The sequence below is a fragment of the Bubalus bubalis genome, chromosome 9 (genome assembly GCF_019923935.1).
Source record: "Bubalus bubalis isolate 160015118507 breed Murrah chromosome 9, NDDB_SH_1, whole genome shotgun sequence".
NCBI lineage: Eukaryota > Metazoa > Chordata > Mammalia > Artiodactyla > Bovidae > Bubalus > Bubalus bubalis.
In genome coordinates, this window is record NC_059165.1 from 96118752 (window position 1) to 96138241 (window position 19490).

The 19490-nt window shown below is 55.3% G+C and overlaps 2 protein-coding genes across 3 annotated transcripts; one reads left to right on the forward strand and one right to left on the reverse strand.

Moving 5' to 3' along the window:
* The first annotated feature begins 113 nt into the window (after positions 1-113).
* KRI1 (KRI1 homolog) lies at positions 114-9750 on the forward strand. 2 transcript variants are annotated; one of them, XM_006068358.3, is made up of 19 exons: positions 114-273; positions 390-463; positions 1067-1172; positions 1863-1968; positions 2604-2658; positions 2744-2793; positions 3112-3208; positions 3300-3377; positions 3820-3956; positions 4989-5115; positions 5211-5306; positions 5396-5566; positions 6381-6456; positions 6546-6634; positions 6714-6840; positions 6925-7055; positions 7976-8040; positions 8156-8254; positions 8881-9750. In XM_006068358.3, the coding sequence occupies exons 1-19, from the start codon at positions 180-182 to the stop codon at positions 9218-9220; spliced, it is 2118 nt and encodes a 705-aa protein (XP_006068420.3). In that variant the 5' UTR covers positions 114-179; the 3' UTR covers positions 9221-9750. The 2 variants fall into 2 exon arrangements, with proteins under 2 accessions (XP_006068420.3, XP_025149305.2); XM_025293520.2 differs by having other exon boundaries at positions 2747-2793.
* ATG4D (autophagy related 4D cysteine peptidase) lies at positions 9412-18097 on the reverse strand. The gene is made up of 10 exons (XM_006068359.3): positions 17478-18097; positions 16613-16696; positions 16357-16530; positions 15455-15728; positions 15315-15379; positions 12440-12570; positions 11065-11143; positions 10910-10986; positions 10709-10828; positions 9412-9950 (listed from the first exon to the last, which is right to left on the reverse strand). The coding sequence occupies exons 1-10, from the start codon at positions 17707-17709 to the stop codon at positions 9768-9770; spliced, it is 1419 nt and encodes a 472-aa protein (XP_006068421.1). The 5' UTR covers positions 17710-18097; the 3' UTR covers positions 9412-9767.
* Positions 18098-19490: the final 1393 nt, after the last annotated feature.

Sequence of the window (19490 nt, forward strand, 5' to 3'; positions counted from 1 at the left end):
CAGAGGCGTGACTCGTGGGCGGGGACTGCGGTCTCAGGGCCAGGGATCCCGGAAGGGCTGGGAGCAAGGTTCTGTGCGGCCCAGGAGGCTCCGCCCCTATTTAAAGTAAACTGTGCGTAGCCCCGCCTCCAGGGAGGCCGTGCTTTCCTGACGCGTGCGCAGTGGGTCGGAGAGCAGCCATGCCGGAGCCGCGCGGGTCGTCGCCCCTGCGGGTGAACGCGGCGTTCGCGGCGAGGTACTGCCGCTACCGTGAGCGAGAGGAGCTGCAGCGGCGTGAGTGCGGGGCGCATGCGCGTGGGGGGCCCGCGCGTGTCGGGCGGTCCGCAGGTGGGGTTTGATCTGGTCCCCCAGGCTCACCTGGGTGGGGGGTTTGCATCTTTGTCCCACAGTGAAAGATCGCTACGGGGACCGGCACAGCGGCAGCGACTCCAGCTCCGAGTCTGATTCCAGCGACGAGCACGTGGTGAGCTTCTCCGCCTCCGTCTTGGAGTTGCGGGAGGTGTCCAAGAGCCCTGTCTCATCCTGGCCCGGACTTACAGGGGGCAGCTAACCTCCAACCCATCGCGCCTTCATCCCTGACAGTCTAACCATTTCTCCCTGTCTGCCTCTGTTCCCAAAATGGGGCATCCCTCTGCCCCGTGGAGCACCCATCTTTTCCCCACACCAGCCCTGATCTTCCCAGACTCACTGAGCCATCCAGCCCTTCCTCTGTTTTTCATATGCCTTCTCTGCCCACCTGCCCCTGTATCATCCATCCCTTATTGATTCCAGGAAGTACCACCACCCCCTTGCCTGCTACCTTTTTTTGCTTCCTATTCTCTACTCATGTGTGGTCCACCCCCACGGGGGTCCCCTCTCCCACCCATTTGACCCTCCCTCCCACTCAGATCCAGCCCTCCAGCCCTCCCCCCACCTGCCTCTACCCAGCTGGATTCTGCCGTCTTCTAACCTGTACCCCTCCCTACACCCTAATTCCCACACCCTCTCAGCCCTCCTGCCCCTGTTGCTTACTGCCCCCATCACAGCCCCCTTCTGAAATCTGTCCCCACCCCCTTTTCTGCTCTAGGAATTTGACCCCCAGCAAGAGCGTGACTTTTACAGGACTCTCTCCTTGTTGAAGAAGAAGGACCCCCGCATTTATCAGAAAGATGCCACCTTCTATCAGCGAACAGGTCTGGGGCTGCTTCTCATGGGACCCTGGGTCCTCATGGCTTTAGAAGCTGTTGTGGCTATTTAATCTTTCCATGGTGGCTCAGAAAGTCAAGAGTCTGCCTGCAATGCAGAAGACCTGGGTTCAGTCCTTGGGTCAGGAAGATCCCCTGGAGAAGGGAATGGCTACCCACTCCAGTATTATTGCCTGGGAAATCCCATGGACAGAGGAGTCTGGCAAGCTACAGTCCATAGGGTGCGGAGAGTCGGACACAACTGAGCAACTAACACTTTCACTTTTTTTCGTCTACAAGTCAGAACTGATTAGCAGAGGGACTTCCTTGGTTGTCCAGAGGTTAAGACTCTGCACTTCCATCCCTGGTGGGGCAACTAAGATCCCATATGCCACGCAGCACAGCCAAAAGAAAAAATACTGATTACTAATCAGCCAAGAGTGTCCAGGGTTATGACCTGTTGTCACTAATAATGGCTGTGTGTCTGGCACTGTTCTGAGTGTGAATTACTCACTGAGTGATCACCACCAGCTATTACCAGGTAGTAGCAAGTGTGATGCCTATTTGGTAGCTGGAAACTGGTGGCTCGGGGATTTGAAACCTCCATCTGATTCTGGTCCAGCACAGTTATTCTCTGCCTGGGGGAGGAAGGGGGCTGTGGGTGTGGGTGATGACAGATGTCTTGTGGTGGCCCTGTAGCATCGTCCTCAGACAGCAAAGAGGAGCCGGCAGCTGAGAAGCGAAAGAAGGTGCAACCCATGTACCTGAAGGACTACGAGAGGAAGGTTATCCTGGAGAAAGGAGGGTGAGGAGACAGCCTAACTCCTCTGCTTCCACCTTCACAGGGCAGGTGGACACATGGGGGACTTAGGGCCGGGGGTGGGAAGAAGCCAATGACCCACCAGAGCTGGGGGAACCTCAGAGAGCAGGAGGCTTGATGACCTGCCTGCATCCCACTGCCCCCACCCCCCAGCTGGTGCTCTGTGTTTGAATTTTTGTCTCTTTTAATAATTTTTATTTATTTATTAGTTTTTGGCTGTGCTGGGTCTTCATTGCTGCGGGGGCTTTTCTTTAGTTGCGGCAAGCAGGGGCCGCTCTCTAGTTGTGGTGTGTGGGCTGATTGCCGTGACTTCTCTTGTTGTGGAGCACGGGCTCTAGGGCATCTGGGTTTCAATAGTTTCAACATGTGGGCTCAGTAGTGGTTCCGAGGCTCTAGAGCACGTGCTCAATAATTGTGGCGTAAGGGCTCAGTTCCTCCAAGGCATGTGGGATCTTCCTGGATCAGGCATCGAACCTGTGTCTCCTCCTGCATTGGAAGGCAGATTCTTTACCACTGAGCCACCAGGGAGGCCCCAGCTGTTGCTCTTAAGAGCCCCCACCCCACAGTGACGGACAGGCCAGGGGAAGTCTGTTCTGAAACATTCATCCTTCCTTGCCCAGCAAATATGTCGATGAGGAGAATTCAGATGGGGAAACCTCCGATCAGAGATTCCAGGTGTGTGGGATGGAGGCTGGGTGGGAGGGTTTGGGGGCTAAGGGGCCCATGGCAGGGTCTGAGGCCCCTGTCACTCTCTCTGCAGCAGAGCTCGTCGAAGAGTTATGTGGAAGAACAGAAACAGCTGAAGGAAAGGTGAGCCCTGGAGCTGGCTGAGCTGCCAAGTGGAAAAGAGTTGAGGCTCTGAGGTTGGCGGGCCCAGGTTCAAATACAGCTCTGTCACTTAATGTGCCCACTTAATGGGCACTTGTGTGCTCTTGGGCCTGTCATTTTCTGTTCTCTGGGCCTCAGTTTCTGTATCTGTGAAATGGGGTTGATCATGGGCTGTATGTCACAGCACTGCCTTGGGCTGGTCAGGAGGAGCTCAGGGCTTATTAGTAGATAGGGCTCATCTTTGGATCAGCGGGCAGGGCCAGCACACCCATCCTGAGGCTTGTTTTCTTGCTTGGGCAGCTTCCGGGCATTTGTGGAGGACAGTGAGGATGAAGATAGTGCCGAGGAAGGTGGCTCCGGGTTGCTGCAGAAACGTGCTAAAAGCAAAGAGGAGAAGGTGGGTGCTGGGTCCCAGTGGGACAGGGGGTGGTGGCGGAGAGGGGGCACCAGGAGTGTCCAGTAGATCCTCATCGCTGGCCATCCCTCAGGCCCAGGAGGATGCTGACTACATTGAGTGGCTGAAGGGGCAGAAGGAGATTCAGAACCCCGACACCCTGAAAGAACTGGTGAGTTCCCATCCCTGGCTACTGACCCCCTAAACTTCCCGGTCTGCCTCCATCCAGCCTTTTCCTGGAAACTCACCCTTGAGTGGCCAGCCAGGAGCACATAGTCTGTTCCTTTTCTTTTTTTTCCCTTGCACCATGCGGCCTTTGGGATCTTAAGTTCCCCAACCAGGGATCGAACCCGTGCCTCCTACAGTGGAAGCATGGAGTCTTAACCACTGGACCCCCAGAGGAGTCCCCAGGAGCACATCTTTTGAGGATGGGGCCCCCACATCTCTGGGCCTCAGCTTCTATAACATAGGGATTATCCCACTTACTTCACAGACTGGCTGTGAAGCTGCAGTCACTTACATCCACTGGCTGCCCACAATCCATGCCCCCACCCTCCTGCTTCGCTGATCCTGAGTCCCTGACCTGGGTCTTATCACACACCCTTCACCCCTAGACTCACCTCAGGGAATTCTGGAACAACCCAGAGCTGGATGAGGGGGAGCGCTTCCTGCGAGATTACATCCTCAACAAACGCTATGAGGAAGAAGGGGAGGAGGAAGATGAGGAGGAGGAAGACGAAGAGGAGGAAAGGTGCGTGCCCCTGTCCCCCAGGGGCCTGGAGACAGCACTGACCAGAAAGGAAAAGGCACTGGCTGTTTACTTTATCACACAGGTGGTAACAGAATCTGGAGAAGGAAATGGCAACCCACTCCAGTGTTCTTGCCTGGAGAATCCCAGGGACGGGAGCCTCGTGGACTGCCGTCTATGGGGTTGCACAGAGTGGGACACAACTGAAACGACTTAGCAGCAGCAGCAGCAGCAACAGAATTAGGGACTTCCCTGGTGGCTCAGTGGTAAAGAATCTGCCTGCCAATGCAGGACACATGGGCTCGATCCTTGGGTCAGGAAGATCGCCTAGGGTGCTGGAGAAGACTCTTGAGAGTCTCTTGGACAGCAAGGAGATCAAAGCAGTCAATCCTAAAGGAAATCAACCCTGAATATTCATTGGAAGGACTGATGCTAAAGGTGAAACTCCAATACTTTGCCCACCTGATGTGAAGTGCCAACTCATTGGAAAAGACCCTGATGGTTGGAAAGATTGAAGGCAGGAGGAGAAGGGGACGACAGAGGAAGAGATGGTTGAATGACATCACTAACTCAATGGACATAAATTTGAGCAAACTCTAGGAGATAGTGGAGGACAGAGAAGCCTGGCTTTGTGACCATGAGGTTGCAAAGAATCAGATACAACTTAGCAATTGAACAACAGCAGCTGAGTTAGCCTTTTTTTGGGGGGTGCACCACATGAAATGCAGGATCTTAGTTTCCTGACCAGGGGTTGAACCTGTGCCCCCCTGCACTGGAAGCGCAGGCCTTAACCACTGGACCACCAGGGAAGTCCCCAGAATCGGCCTTTCTTGAGGAAGAGACCCAGAGTGTGGGCTCTGGAGCCAGGGGGCCCTGCTCCTGGACTTCCATGCCTCGGTTTCCCCATCAGTAAAATGGGGTAACAGTGGCTCCCTAACAGAGTGTTCTTGTGAGGATTAAATGTGTGAACACGCTGGTACATAGGTGTGCAGGAGCTCTGCTGACCCCCCAGCCCCACCCCATCTCATCCCTCAGGGTCCCCGGTCCCCCGGTCCAGCTGGCTGTGGACGACTCCTCAGACGAGGGCGAACTGTTTCTGAAGAAGCAGGAGGACTTTGAGCTCAAGTACAACTTCCGCTTTGAGGAGCCAGACTCTGCCTCGGTGGGTGGCCGGGCCAGGGGCTGGGGGCTGGGGAGGACCTGGCCGGAGGGTCCCAGGCCAGGGAAGGAACCTAGAATCATCTTTGGTGCCCACAGGTCAAGACCTACCCTCGGAGCATCGCCTCCTCCGTGCGCCGAAAGGACGAGCGCAGGAAGGAGAAGAGGGAGGAGACACGGGAGCGGAAGAAGAGGGTGAGTGGCTCTCAGGGTGGCCTTTGGGGGGACGTGCAGCCTGCAGGGGTTGGGGGGGTTGCTGACACCCTCTGACCTGCCTCCTGCAGGAGAAAGCGAGGAAGCAGGAGGAACTCAAGCAGCTGAAGAACCTGAAGAGGAAGGAGATCCTGGCCAAGCTGGAGAGGCTGCGGCAGGTCACGGGCAATGAGACGCTGGGCTTTGAAGAGCAGGACTTGGAGGATGACTTCGACCCTGCCCGGCACGACCAGCTCATGCAGGTGCAGCCCCAGAGCCCCAGCCTGGCTGTGCAGCTGAGTGCTCCAAGTGTGGCTCTGGAGCGAGCAGTCCCTTTCTGGCTCAGAGAAGTGACCTGACCTCTCTAATCCTGTGTCTCTTGTCTGTAAAGTGGGTCCAAACCGCAGCATTTACCTCAGGGCTGTGAGAAATACTAAATGCTAATTAGCTTGGTAAATGCTCAAGGAACCATGGGCTGCTATATTTTCTTTAAACACATTTATTGAGCCATTAGTGTTGATTGTTGTATTGGGAGGGGGAACACGGATTCAGACCATGGAAACAGGCAATGAGGCCTGGATGGGAGCCGCAGTGGGGACCCCGGGCACCAAAAAGACTCAGCCTGGGGGTTCATGGAAGGGAGAGTAAGGATGAGTAGATGGGCCAGGTGAAAAGTGGAGTGGGTAGGTGCTGTGTAGTTGAAGGTAAACCTTCACTTTCTAGGAGCTTCTTAATCCTGAGCTTCAGGTTCTGTTTGTTAGTAGTTTCTGTCTTCTGGGGTGCTTGTGAGAATGCAGTGAGACACAGCCCAGTCTTGGGCATGTAGTAGGTGTTTATAAGTGGCACAGTTAGCAATATTTGCCTTTCCTAGCCAGTGGAACGGGGGGCAGAGAGCGGGAGGGTCGATGGGGCAAGATGAGCCATGAAGTGGGGATACAGGGACCTAGACACACAGGGTTCTCCCCACATCAGGAGCTGGGTCCTGGGGGGCGGTGCTGGGGAGCCACATAAGGTGCAGGAGCACCAGTGTCTGGTGGGGAATGGGCCCTGCTGACCCTCCCGGCCCCGACCCTGTAGAAGTGCTTCGGGGACGAGTACTATGGCGCCGTGGAGGAGGAGAAGCCGCAGTTTGAGGAAGAAGAAGGGCTGGAAGGTGAGGTCACTTGGGGTACTGGGCTGGGGGTGGGGGTGCTTGGCCTACTGATCCCCCTCTTCACCCCCTGCCTGTCTGGCCTGAACCAGACGACTGGAACTGGGACACGTGGGCTGGGCCGGAGCAAGGTGGAGCTTGGAGCCAACAGGAGCTGCACTGCGAGGACCCCGACTTCAATGTAGGTGCCCTGGGCATGGGAACCTGCGGAGGGCGCCTTGGAGGGTCCCCTGGCAGGCCTGACCTATGTGTCCTGGCAGATGGATGCCGACTATGACCCCAGCCAGCCCCAGAAGAAGCAGCGAGAGGCCCCTTCGTTGGGCAAGAAGAAGCGGAAGTCGCCCTTCGCTACGGCTGTGGGACAGGAGAAGCCTGTGTTTGACCCCGGTGAGGCCCAGGCGGGTGCCGGTGGGTGGGCAGGGGCTCGCTGGGCCCAGCACACCCCGACAGCCTGACTCTGTCCCCACTCAGGGGACAAGACATTCGAGGAGTACCTGGATGAGTATTACCGGCTGGACTACGAGGACATCATTGATGACCTGCCCTGTCGCTTCAAGTACCGCACGGTGGTGCCCTGCGACTTTGGACTAAGCACTGAGGAGGTTGGACCCCGGGGTACCCCAGAAGCAAGCGGGGATGCCCAGAACTGGGCATGCTGTGACACAGCCTATTTATTTATCTCCAAAACAGCAGGACCAACAGTGCTAATAATAATACTAATAATATTGCCTGCCACAAAGGTTTCTGTGAGGCAGGGGCTCAAACAGTGCTGTCCACAGGAAGCCCCAGTAAATACCAGTTTTAATTCCGTATATTGGCAGCAGCGTGGCCATTAAGACTTGGCACCAGTTGAAATCTTGACTGGGCTACTCACCAGGTGTATAACCTTGGACGTATGACTTAAGGCTCTATAACTTGGTTTCCCCATCTGTAAAATGGGCCTTATAACAGCCCCACCTTATGACTGGGGATGTGAAACAAATGTGCTTTGAATGTCACTGTGCCCTAGCCATGATGGCTATGGATGCTTGACAGTAAAAATAGCCAATGATGATTGAGCTTATACAATCTGTATTCACTTCATCATCCTGATAACCTTCCAGTAGGTTCTGAGGGGGTTGCCAAACTCGTAAGTGAGGAGACTTAAGGTCTTAAGGTTGGGAACCTGGGTCTCATCTGTGTTAGCAAAGCTGGTCATTGGCACAGAGACCCCTCCCCTGGTTTGAGTCTGCTGGGACCACAGTGTACCTGTCAGGGCCCAGATTATAATTTGACATTAGCCATTTCCTGGCCATGTGACTTGGGGTAAGGATCCCCTTCTCTGGGGCTCAGTTTCCCCATCTGATGCCCCCAACAAAAAAACCTCCATTGGCCTCTGCAGAAATCGGTTCTTCCTCACCATCGTGACACTGCTGCCTGGCGGAACTAGCATTGCCTTGCCTTGACCCCTGAGCTGACTAAGGCTGAGAGTCAGGGCCCCCTGGGGCTCACTAGCAGGACCCCACCCTCCCTTCCCTTGCAGATCCTCGCTGCCGATGACAAAGAGCTGAATCGGTGGTGCTCCCTGAAGAAGACCTGCATGTACAGGTGATGGGGTGGGGCTGGGCTGGGTGCCCCGGGAGAAGGGGCAAGCAGGCTGGCAGGCAAGCATGGGCCCCATCCAGGCCACCCAGCAACAGACGTGTCTGCTGGGGGCCCGCAGGTCGGAGCAGGAAGAACTGCAGGACAAGAGGGTGTACAGCCAGAAGGCCCAGAACGTATGGAAAAAGCAGCAGATCTTCAAGTCACTCTGCCCAGAGGAGTGAGTATGGCTGGTGGAGAGGTGGGCTTTGGAGCCCTGTCAGGCCCAGGGTTTGAGTCATGCTTTGTCAGCTGTTTGTCACATGACCCTGGGGGTAGGGTTTCCTTTCCAATACCTGGGCATCAGGTCTTGGCTGGGCCATAGCTGTATGATGTTGGGCAAGTCATTTTCCCTCTCTGGGCCTGTTTCCTCATTTGCAAAATGGAGATCCAGATGGCTCACTTCTTGCTGGGTTTTTCTTTTTTTGAAGATTACATAAATCGATTCATGTAAAGTGCTTAAAACAATAAATGCTGGATAGCTATTAGCTCTTGTTACTGTTACTATGCCTGTTATTTCCTGATTTATAAATCAGGAGTGCTCACAGAGCTGACATAAAGCTAAAATGAGTTAGTTTGTGTGAAGAGCTTAGTGTAGGCACAGGCTAAGTGATCAAGAGCATCTATCCACCCACTCCAGCTTCAGAGTAGAAAAATCCCAGTGTGGTATCAGACCCATGTTTGAGTGCAGGCAGGCCCCCAAATTGTTCTGGCCACTTCTCTGAGCTGCCCCTTTTCTCATCTATAAAAACCAGCCTATAAAAATTGTGACCGGCCAGGGCTGATCCATGACTTTTCTTCCTCCAGGGCAGAGATGCCCACGGAAGCCACAGGGAAGCCACAGAGAGACAGAGCTGGCTCATCAGGACAGCTGGTAGCACTTGATGGGGCCTGTGGCAAGCGGTCCCAGCCTGAGAGCACCCCAGCAGAGGAAGAGGCAGACCCTGTGACACCCACAGAGAAGCTGGCCCCCCAGAGGCGGAAGAGGGGCAAGAAGGCACGTCTCCTGGGCCCCACAGTGACACTTGGGGGACGTGAGTTCAGCCGCCAGAGACTGCAGGCCTTTGGCCTCAACCCCAAACGGCTGCACTTCCGGCAGCTGGGCCGACAACGGAGGAAGCAGCAGGGGCCCAAGAGCAGCCACTGAGCTCAAGGGAGCCTGCAGGGGCCGCTTCCCCTTCTTATCAACTGTATGGACCCTCGCATCTACCTGTAGGCTAGGGAGTCTTCCCATCTTAGAGATGTGGAGGCTGAGGCCTACTCAACAAGCTTCCCCAGATGACTCAGGGAACCTCCCCACAAGCCACCCTCAAATGGTGGGCCCAGCAATAGCCACAGTCAAGTCAAACGGCTTTATTAGCCCCCAGCAGCCATGGCCCCTCCTCCCTCCCACCAGCTCTTGGCAGGATAGGGGCTTTGTGACCAGTGAGGGGCACGGACGGTCCAGTGCAAACTACAGTACGGAGTCAGGCCCTGAGTGGGTGCCCGGGGGCCTCCCTCCCTGCCCCATGAGGGCCCAGCTGGTGGGAGGCAGGTGTGCGGGCTCTGTTCCTGGCTGAACGGCCCCAGCCCGGAGGCTTCCTGGACTGGTCTCTCTCAGCTGCACTTGTCAGGGGGGAGTTCAAGCTCCCACACCTAACATGACATAAATTAAAAAATAAATAGGGTTGTGTCTTCTCCCTTATTCCCTCCCTTTATAAAAACACAAAGTCCTCAGAGCTTGGGCGTTTAGCCTTGAGGAGCCGGCCACTGCGAGGGATCCGCAGTGTCTGCTGGGAGGGCGGGGAGCACAGGTCATCCAGGCTGTGGTCCTGAGCGTGGCCCTCGACGAGGGTGAACATGGGGTATCGTTCTGTGGCTGAGGAGGAGCTGAGGACCTGTTGGGAGGAGAGCGAGCAGCTCAGTCCCGAAGCCATGGTAATTATCCAAGTAGATACAATTAACAGCCGTACTTAACAGGTGCTTCCTGAACTCAACTCCCACCCCTCCAGCGCAGTGATGCAGAGCAGCCAATCAGCACCGTCTGTGCTCTGGCTACAGTGATTGGCTCAGTAATGAGCATGTGACCTTGTGCAACCAATGAACGACAGCCCTGGGATTTTCTCTCTCTGCTAAGAACATGGGGCTCTTTCCACTGAACTAGATAGTGGGGGGCAGCTCCCCTGGTGGCTCAGCAATAAAGAATCCCAGGTTTCCTGGGTTGGGAAGATCCCCTGGGGAAGGAAATTGCAATCCTCTCCAGTATTCTTGCCTGGGAAATTCCATACACAGAGGAACCTGGCAGGCTACAGTCCATGGGGTTGCAAAGAGTCAGACATGACTGAGGACATGCACACACCCAGAGAAGCTGGTGGTCATTTCTTGCTACCGTAAGGGTAAATCCCCGATAGAACAACAGAACCAAAGGACAAGGCAGGTCCTGCCACTTCAGCCTCTGGGGACCAGCTGTTCCCTTAAATTTTTATATCATGACGCTTTTTGCTAATCAGACCAAACCCAAGCTGAAAAACCCTGTAGGGCTCCTGCAGGATAATAATCCTGACAACATGGCCAGGTCTGCTGGCCTCATAGCCTCTGTTCCTCTTCTGCTGTAGACCTGCCCTTGCCCCCCCACCTCCTAGCACACCCGGCTCACCCTGGTCAGCTCTGAGCAGAGCGTCTCAAACTCCTTTCTGTCTCCAGCATAGAAGCCCACGGTACAGCTCGGGTCCATCTTGGCAAAGGCCATCTTGCGGGGTGAGGTGCAGTGGAAGGACTGGGGTGGATAGACGAGGGAGGCTCAGCAGGCTCCGTCCACAGGCCTCCAACCCCACCCTGGGGGTCCCAGCTCGCTCACCTCCAGCGGGAAGTCGGCCTGGCTGACATCCACGGTGGGCTGGCAGTAGTGCGGGTCCAGGTAGAGCAGGAAGTCATCTGTGGGGAGGAAGAGTGAGGGGGTGGCGGCGTAAAGGGGGTGGGGGGATGCGACGGAGCAGCATGGTGTGGGCCTACCCTGGTAGCCGATGAAGTACAGCGAGTGGCGGGGCTTGCCGCCCATAATACCCAGGCACAGCTCTGAACGAAGGAGCTCCTGCGGGAAGGAAAGGGGGTGGAGTGAGGGCCCAGGGCAGGTGCTGTCAGGCACCCAAATGCCTCGCAAAACCCCAGGGCTTCTTCCCTGGTGGCTCAGTGGTAAAAATCCTGCCTGCCAATGCAGGAGACACGGGTTGGATCCCTCCTCGGGGAAGAACCCCCCCCATGCCACGGAGCAGCTAAGCCCATATGCCACAACTACTGAGCCTGTGTTCTAGAGCCTGGGAGCTGCAACTGCTGAAGCCCGTGCCCTAGAGCCTGTGCTCCCCAACAAGAAGCCATTGCAATAACAAACCTGCACACCCCAACCAAGAGTAGCCCTGGCTTGCCACAACTAGCGAAAAACCTGTTCAGCAACAAAGACCCAGCACAGCCAAAAACAGATAAATAAAATCATTAAAAAAAAAAAGACAAAGGCCCAATGTGTGCAAACCCAAGCCGGGGACCTGGGGGGTGGCAGTGACCAAGATAGACAAAACCCTGTCCCCATGGAGCTTATGTTCTAGTGTGGGAGAATGAAGAACAAGAGGAGTAAGTTCTGTCATGTGTCAGAAGGTGGCAGCTCTCTGGAGAATAAAAAAAGGGAAGAAGGCTTTGCAGTGTTAAGCAGGGGGAGTCAGGAAAGACCTCACTGAGAGATGATGTTTCAGCAAACAGTTAAGGGAATTCAGAAATCATTTTGGGAAAGAGCACTCCAAGTGGTGGGAATGGCAAGTGCAAAGGCCCTGAGGCAGGTGTCTTCTGAGAACAGAAAAGAGGCCCGTGTGGCTGGGGCAGAGTGAAGTGAGGTGGAGAGTGTGGGCAGATGGTAGAGGGCCTTGTGGGCTGTGGGGAGATCGCTGGCCTTTGTTCTGAGTGTAAACACACTGGGGTCTTTGCAGCCTAGCTGTTCCTTCTGCCTGGACGCCTACTCCCCTGGCTTCTCATCTGCTTCTGGCCAGAGAGGGGCTTTCCGAGGCTGGGCAGCCACCCCCACCTGCCCTTCACCGTGTTAGTTTTGGCTCCTTTAGCGTGCGAGTTGCAATGCCACAGCTGTCCACTGGGCCCCACACCTACTGCCTGTCACTCCCCCACTAGAATGTCAGCTCCCAGAGGGCATGAACTGCTGCCTGTTCACCTTTGAGTCCTCAGCAGCTGAAAGGGCTTTTGGCACAAAATAGCTGCTTCATAACTACTGGATAATCCAACAAAGAGACAAAGGAAGCATAAACCCCTAACCCAAGCTGAAAATGTCTGCAGGGCTCCAGTGAGGGGGGCTGTGCGGGGAGGCACGGGGGAGCCTGGCAGAACCTACCTTCACGCAGGGCACGTACACGGGGTTGAGAGTTTCTCCACCAAGCCGCACTGGTACCAGGATGACCACGGACTTCCATTCAGCCGTGGGGTCTGGCCGGGCCACCAGGCGTGCCACATCCGCCTTGTATACTGCAAGGACAGGGCAGCAGGTCATGTTCTCACCCGTCTTTCAAGTCTCATTGTATGAACCTCCATCCTTGGGGCCCACCCTCACCTGAGCAACCTCCCTGGATGACACTCCTATTGCTGGCAGAAAAGCTTTCCAGCATTCCCCACCCTCCGCCCAAACTCCCTCAGACAATCCCAGGCACGCCAGGCAGGTATGGACACCTCCATTTCACAGAGAGGGCAAATGAGGTCCTGAGATTATGACAAAGAGTGTAAAGCCAGGAGGGAGGTGAAAAGCTTTCCCCACAGCCCAGAGTGCCTGCCCAAGCCCGGGCCTGACCAGTCTTCCCTTCCTCGGCACCTGGGTTTGCCGAGATGGAAATGGGAGCACCAAGCAGTTCATCAGTCAGCAGGATGTCCCTGTGCGTCCCTCAAGTTTCATCCGCTGGTCTCTGCTTTCCTGTCGTCTCCCTCGTGGCTATGTAACCCCCTCCTAACTCCCAGAAAAGTACATTTAATCTTTCCTGGAGACAAGAGCTGCAGTGGTCTGAATGTCTCAGTCATGTCCAACTATGTGCGAACCCATGGACAGTAGCCTGCTAGGCTTCTCTGTCCATGGGCTTCTCCAGGCAAGAATACTGGAGTGCGTTGCCATGCCCTCCTCCAGGGGATCTTCCTCACCCAGGGATGGAACCTGCGTCTCTTAAACATCTCCTGCATTGGCAGGCAGGTTCTTTACCACTAGCACCACCTAGTGAAGTACCCCCCCCCCCGCCCCCATCCCCCATTTCATGTGTTGAAATTCTAACCCCTACCCCCACCCGGGAAGTGATGGAATGAGGAAGTAGGAGGTGATGACATCATGAGTGACATCACTGCCCCGGTAAAAGGGACCCCAGAGAGCATGCTTGTCCATTTTGCTGCCTGAAGATACAGAGAAACAAACCAGGAAGTAGGCCCCCAACAGACCCCCAAACAGCCAGTGCCTTGATCCTGGACTTTCCAGCCTCCAGATTTATAAAAAATAAAGACCTTGTTTACAAGCCACCCAGCCTGTGGGTGCTTGTTTTGTTTTGTTGGCTCTGCTGTGTAGCTTGTGGGATCACAGTTCCCTAACCAGGGATCAAAACCAGGTCCCAGCAGTGAAAGCACCTAACCACCGGACCACCAGGGAATTCCCTGGCCTATGGTATTTTTGTTATACCAGCCCTAACAGGCTAAGAAACAGGCTCTCTGTGAAAAATTACACCTTGCCCCAAACATCTATATTTTTTCATTAAAATGTATAGGATCTGTAGATTCCTTGATATTAATCCACAAAAGCTCCCTTTATAAACTGATTGGGAGGGCATAATAACAATGAGGGGGGTTTCCCTGATAGCTCAGTTGGTAAAGAATCCACCTGCAATGCAGGAGAACCCAGTTCAATTCCTGAGTTGGGAAGATCTGCTGGAGATGGGATAGGCTACCCACTCCAGTATTCTTAGGCCTCCCTTGTGGCTCAGCTGGTAAAGAATCCACCTGCAAAGCAAGAGACCTGGATTCGATCCCTGGGCTGGGAAGATCCCCTGGAGAAGGGAAAGGGTACCAACTCCAGTATTCTGGTGTAGAGAATTCCATGGACTGTATAGTCCATGGGATCACAAAGAGTCAGACACAACTGAGCAACTTTCACTCAATGAGAGCTAATATTCAGTGAATACTTACTATATGAGAAGCTCTGTTCTAAAAGTTACTTTTTTTTTTAATTTAAAAATTTTATTTATTTTTGGTTGTGCTGGGTCTTCATTGCTGCTCTGGCTTTTCTCTGCCTGCAGAGAGCAGGGGCTACTCTCTAGTTGTGTGCACAGGTTTCTCATCGCCAGTGGCTTCTCTTGTTGTGGACCACGGGCTCTAGAGTGAGGGCTTCAGTAGCTATGACCCCTAGGCTCAATAGTTCTGGTTCTGGAACACAGGCTCAGTAGTTGTGGCGCATGAGCTTAGTTGCTCTGTGGCATGTGGGATCTTCCTGGATCAGGGATCAAACCCCTCTCTCCTGCATTGGCAGGTGGGTTCTTTAGCACACTGAGCCACCAGGGAAGCCCCTAAGAGTTATGTTTATCACTGACTCACTTAATCCTCATGAAAACCCTGTGAGGCAGAGGAGACCTGACTTTTGTATGCGTTAGCACTGTTTACAAAGTAAAAGTGAGTTGGGGACTTCCCTGGCAGTCCTGTGGTTAAGAATCTGCCTGCCAATGCAGACACAGGTTTGGTCCCTGGCCTGGGCAGATTGCACATACCGAGGGAACTAAGCCCATGCGCCACAACTATGTAATCTTGAGTGCCTGCAGCCTGTGCTCCGCAACAAGAGAAGCCACAGCAATGTGAAGCCCATGCACCACTAGAGAGTAAGAGAGAGTAGCCCCTGCTCACACAGCTAGAGAAAAGCCCACCCGCAGCAACAATGAACCACTGCAGCCAAAAATAAATAATCATTCATTCTTTTTAAAAAAAGAGTGAGTTGGACCTGAGAGAGGAATTCCTTCTGTCCTTTATTCTATTACTCTCAGAGAAGCCCCTGAAGTCTCCTCTCCTGATTCCACAGAGAATGAAGGGATCCTGAGCAGCGCCCCCGCTGCCCAGTGTGGGCCTCCAGTCCTTTCCAAGGGCCCCTCTGCTGCAGAACTTGTTTCAGCCTCTGAGGAAAGTGGGTCCTAAGAGGCGGCTGAGGCAGTGACTGGCTCAGGGTGAGAACCCCGTGACCTCAGCCCCCAGTCCCTTACCTGTGCAGTCCTGAGAGACGTACACCACCAGGCGGGTGACCTCCGAGCAGCTCTCCACCGCTTTCCTGGGGATGGGAGGAAAGGCCTGAGTTCCCCGGGGGGCACCCAGGGGCTCCCGCGCCCCCTGCCGCGGCCCTCACCTGAGTATGTGTGCCACCAGAGACGGCCCATACCAGTCGCCTGCCTTCTTGCCTGAGCCCTGCCCCAGCTCCACCAGCCGGTGTAGGCCGAAGGGGGCCCGGGGGTGGTCAGCGAACCAGGACACGATCTGCCGGTGCCGGCGCTCCTGCTCCAGCTCAGGGGCCTGGGCCCAGCGCGGAGGCAGCCACCGCGCGGGCCCCCGGCGTCGGCTGGGAGAGCCCAACCCTGGAGGCTCAGTGGGGCCCAGACCTGCGCCCTGGCACCACGTCCAGTCTGGTAGGGATGCAGCAAATAGTCAAATGGCAATGGCATGGGGGGTGGGGCAGTTCCCATGATTCACACACAACACTGATGCTCCATTAGAAACCTCATGTTTAACTACACTGTTCACATTCCTTAAACTTAACTATTATTTTTTACATTTTGGCTGCACTGATGCCATGCGGGAGCTTAGTTCCCTGACCAGGGATTGAACCTAGCCCCCTACAATGGAAGCACAGAGTCTTAACCCCTGGGCCACCAGGAGTGAGTGAAAGTCGCTCAGTCATCTCCAGCTGTTTGCGACCCCATGGACTGGGGCCTGCTGGGCTCCTCTGTCCACAGAATTCTCCAGGCTAGAATACCGGAGTGCATAGCCAGTCCCTTCTCCAGGGGATCTTCCCAATCCGGGACCGAACCCACATCTCCCACTTTGCAGGTGGATTCTTTACCGTCGTCTAAGCCACCAGAGAAGCCCCCTTAAACTTATTTTATAAGCAACTCTCACTCCACCCCCAAACTTAACCTTACACACAATTCTAACAGGCCTTGAAATTCTTGGTTTACAAACCATTGTTAACACTGCTGACCTGGGGTTGGCGCTCTACTCCTACTGTGCCCTTCCCCCTCCACCACTGCTCACCTCTGGGCAGGAAATGAAGCAGAAGGCCCTGAGCCAGCATCATCTGCCCACTTCGTAACATGCACCCCCAGCCACAGTCTGAGGTCAGGCTGCCTCCCGCGAGGGGTGGGAAGTCCCGGCGGTATGTGAGCCATAGGCGAGATACAAAGTCCCGCTGGAAACGCTGGATGTCACCTGCAAGAGCAGGCTTGTTAGCTACCACCAGAAACACCCCTTTGGGGCCTCCTCCAACCCTAGTCAGGGGCCACCAGCTCACCCTCGCCCTCGAAGCGGTAGCGGCGGCCACAGAGATGGACACTGGAGATCTTGCTAAAGCTGGTCCGGCTTTTGACTGCCCAACCTGGGGAGACACAAGGCAGCCCCCAGCAAGATGAAGCACTTGCTTGGCAGACACGCACCCTAACAGGACAGCAACAGCGATTATGTGCCCCCACGTGTGACACGGGGACTCTCCTAGTTCTTATGTCAGGGTAGGCTCTTGGGGAATCTGTGCTACATTCCTCTTAGATGGAGGCGGGGCCCCTAGTAACAGCCACATATGCTGCCTGTGCATGCTCAGTTATGTACACTATACCACCCCATGGACTGTAACCCGCCAGGCTCCTCTATCCATGGGATTCTCCAGGCAAGAACATGGAAGTGGACTGCCTGTTTCCTCCTCCAGGGGATCTTCCCCACCGAGGGAGTGAACCAATGTCCCTTGAGTCTCCTGCACTGGCAGGCAGATTCTTTACCAACTGCGGCACCTGGGAAGCCACATGCATGTCTGCTATTAATTTCAGGATGAATCAAAGCAGGTCTGATTATTGTACCCATTTTACAGAGGAGGAAAATGGAGGCACAAGGAAACAAAAAACCCTTGTCCTAGGTCACACTGAGGAGTCGACTGAGACTTGAAAACACATTCTCCTTTGGGCCTGCCAGCCAGCGGCCCGCCCTGGGCTGGGCAAGGCGGGAGACGACCCACAGGTGACTCACAGGAGGGGAACAAAGGGTGGAATACTTGGCAACGGCAGGGTCCTGGCTCTCCTAGATTCCCACCGACCTCCTAGCCCTGCCCGCCTGAACTTCAGCTCGTTCTCACGTCAGAATCGAAGCCCCGGGCCCCGCCCCCTCCTCACCGTACTTGACGTTGTTCCAAGCGGTCAGGAACTTCGCCTTAAACTTGTCCACTTCGTCCGGCTCTCCGGGGCCGGTCCCGGGCGATGCAAGAGCGGGGCCGCTAGCTCCGGAGGGCCCCAGGCTGTTGGGGTCCGGGGTTCGGGGTCCCCGCGGCCTGCGGCCCTCCGGGCGGCGCGCGTCCTCCGGACTCCCGCTCCGGTACTGAGCGGCGGCCGGCGACACGGAGTTCATGGGCGCGCCGGGAGGGCGGACCGAGGGCCCCGGGGGCCGCGTGCGAGCGCCCCAGAGGCCAGGACGCGGCCGGGACGCGGACGCCCAGGAAAGTGCTAGTGGGGCCCCGGCGCGGCGACCAGGCCCCCGGGCCCGGTGCGGGACGCTATCGCCGCCGCCGCCGCCATTTTAGCGGTCCTGGCCCCGGGAGGGAGGCGGGCGTGACACGGCCGGACGCCCCGCCCCGGCCCGGCCCCCAGCCTGGGTCTCCGGCCCCGGTCCCGGGTGGCGGCGCTGGGGCCTCCTGACGCGGAGCCTCCCGGGAACGCCACGCTACCCTCACCGCCACCCGCCTTATCGCAGCGCCCAAGCGCGACCGAGCCCCTGCAGCTACTTATCGGAGGCCCCAGAGCCGGGATGCCCCTCCCTGGTCCCGCCCCGCCCCCGGTTTCGACCCCGCCCCTGCCCGGCCTCGGCCCCGCCCCCTCCAGGCGCTGAGGGACTGACTACCCCCTGCCCGCGAGGCGGGGCCCCTTATGCCGTTTGCACCTGCCCGCGTCCCCCGAGGGATCAGAGCGCCCCTCCGAGAGCTGCGCACCCAGCACCCGCCTCCACCGGGGGCCCAATCTGTGCGTGACACCAACTCACCAAAATCCCCCTTCAAGCCACATCTCTACGTGCTTCAGTTTCCCCAGGAGCAAAAAGGGGCTCGAAAACACAACACAAATGAATCTTCCTAATTTTACTGAGGGAAAGACGCCAGACCAAAAAATTTTAAAGTATGTACTCTATGGTTCTATTTAAACTCTAGAAAATGCAACCTCATCTATAGTGGTTGCCTGGGGGTTGGGTGCGGAGACATGGGAGGGAGGGATTAAAAAAAAGAACTAGGATTTGTTTAGTATTAATATCTTGATTATGGTGATTGCTTCCAGCTCAACGGATTGTGCACGTTAAAAGTGTGTGGTTTGTTGTGTGTCACTTATACTCAATAAAACTGCAATAAATGTTTTCAATGCATCTAACTCAGAGGAACGTTTGGAAGACAGCTGAGTTCATCTCTCTAAAGCGCTTAGCATGGCATTTGAGGCACAGTTAGGGCTCAGCGAAAGCCAGTCGTGACCTCACAGGCAGAATGAGTGTAGTGACCCTGGAAACCACAGAGAGGGTGGCCTCTAGTGGCTAGCTCAAGGGCTGTGTCCCCAGCCGGCTGAAGGAAGTTGGATGAAGGATCTGGACAAGGGTGTGTGATGTGAAGACCTGCCTCCTTTCTCAAATTCAATAGGTACCATCCCACCTCAGGACCTTTGCACCTGCTGTTGCCTCTGCCTAGACCTCTCTTCCCTGAGATGTCTGCATGGCTCTCTCTCAGCCTCCTTCAGGATTTTATTCATATCTCATAACTGCAGTGTGACCATCTTCAAAATTCCATCCCATGCCTACCCTTGGGACCCTTCTCCCTTCCCTGCTACATATATATATATATATATATATATATATATATATATTTTTTTTTTTTTTTTTCCAGAGCAGTTATCATAAACTGATTGAGTAAGCTGGGGCTGCTATAATAAATAGGGCAGCCTAGGCGGATTATGTAACAGACATTTCTTTCTTTTTAAAAAAATTTTAGACATTTATTTATTAATGGTTGCACTGGGTCTTCATTGCTGCTTCTCAGTGCAGTAGCTTCTCTTGTTGCAGAGCACAGACTCTAGGCCCGAGGGCTTAATGGGCTTCAGTAGTTGCAGCATGCAGGCTCTCAGTAGTTGTGGCCCACGGGCTTAGTTGCTCCATGGCAT